The sequence below is a fragment of the Psammomys obesus genome, unplaced genomic scaffold (assembly GCF_907164565.1).
Source record: "Psammomys obesus unplaced genomic scaffold, mPsaObe1.curated_primary_1811, whole genome shotgun sequence".
NCBI classification, from domain to species: Eukaryota; Metazoa; Chordata; class Mammalia; order Rodentia; family Muridae; genus Psammomys; species Psammomys obesus.
Window position 1 is genome coordinate 13006 of NW_026594685.1, and position 1755 is coordinate 14760.

The following is a 1755-nucleotide window of genomic DNA, read 5'->3' on the forward strand; positions in this document are numbered from 1 at the left end:
CTGGAGGCAGACCCTGGCTTCATCATTGTAGAGAGCAGCCTTCTAGGCCAAACAAAAGTATGCAGGTGTCAGATCGATACGTGTTCTTTTGACCCTGTCAAGATATTCTAATGGACTTCTGTCGACTACTTTGGCTTCAGGCTCCTTGAATATGACTTGCGATGTTAATAACTTTCATCTTTACTTCCCCTCCACATCCCTTTCCAGACACTAGACGTGAGGAGCTGCATCACTGAGGTCACAAAGTATGAACCCTGGGCATTAGTGTTCGTCTGGATAGGATTGCAACTTTTTGACCAATGGCAAGTAAACAAGGACACAAAAGGGAAAAAAAAGTCAAAAAGTCAAAGGCTAAAAAAAAAAAATGAAATTACAATAGGTAAAGAATTTAAACTAGAGGCAACAGAAGCTTGAGGCACGGGCATGGGCATCTCAATAAAGAACAACACTGTAGCAATGGAAGGCTAGAAACACTCAACTAGAAAAAGATGAGCACATGTACAGAAGGCCCAATTATGGACTCTCAGTCACAAACATGAACAACCCACCAATATTTCTGCCAAAACAAATGCTCATATATATGGCTTCCATATTAGGTCATAATTAGATAGCATGTATTACTTACCCGGTTTATACTGTTGTTCCCTAAAATAGCCTGAAGTAGAGTTTTCTCAAATTCTTCCAACTTCTTAGAACATTTTTTAAGAATATGATTAGATAAATTAAAATCACTTGCCACTCTGGCTAATGTACCAACAGCTTCTGTCCAAAAGCTTGAAAAAGGGACTTTGGGGTTCTGGTAAAATGTGATCAGGCCATCTAACAACTGTGAAACAGAATCAGAAACTGTAGAAGAGTCTTTTTCAAAGTGGGTTAAGTATATTTTCGTACTACTGGATTCTGTCAGGTTCTTCAGTTCAAGCAGATGTTGCAGGAACTGCATGTGAGAAGTCAGAGGACCATCTTTGGTGGTGCACGACTTTTTCTCAAGAGGCAGTGGTAGAAGGAATGGGGGACTGCAGCCCTCCATAAAATGCTGGGACAACTCTGGGGATTGGCTTCTTGGCTCATTTGATAAAACACAGCCGGAATCATCCATCAAGGTCAAAGTATTTTCAGAACTTGTAGGTTCCTGATCTGGCGACTGGGGGAAGACATCGTGTCCTGAAACAGAAAGGAACAGAAGCATTATCTTCCCGCAGCTCTATGTCTTAAGAACTACACAATGCTTCTGTTGTAAATGAAAACACTACATGAAACTTTTAACAGCGTAAGAACTGGGTGGAAGCAAAACCAGAAATTGCTTAATTTGGCGAAAGAAACAGTTTTATGCATCTTAAGATAATAGCTCTCACTCAGCTACAAGCATGCTCCTAGGAAGTGACAGTCACTCCAGGGTTTTTCCTCCATGCAGAACAGAAACAGTCTTTTTTTTTTTAGATGTTTTATTTTTCATAATCTGTATCTATATGTGTCTATAGACCTCACTGCATTGTGCAGAGGCCACAAATGGGCAACAGATCCCTCTGGAACTGGATGGCAGGTGATTGTGAACCACATGATGTGGTTTCCAGGCCCTCTGCAAGAGCAGCAAGTGCTCCTACCCACTGAGACTGTCCTCATGCCTGTCCCTCACAGTTTTGAAAGTGGTTCCAAATGTGTGTGTGTGTGTGTGTGTGTATGTGTGTGTGTGCGAAGAGAGTAATATTCAAACTGACCATGAATTATCCTTGATGATTACACATCTTTTCTGCA

General features: G+C 41.2%; 1 protein-coding gene across 1 annotated transcript; it reads right to left on the bottom strand.

Annotated features, from left to right (window-relative positions):
* Positions 1-625: 625 nt before the first annotated feature.
* On the bottom strand, positions 626-1162 carry LOC129685618 (meiosis-specific protein MEI4-like; the record flags this gene model as incomplete). Its single annotated transcript, XM_055619124.1, has 1 exon — positions 626-1162. A coding segment is annotated over exon 1 (474 nt), but the record flags the coding sequence as incomplete, so codon positions are not given.
* Between the last annotated feature and the right edge of the window lie 593 nt (positions 1163-1755).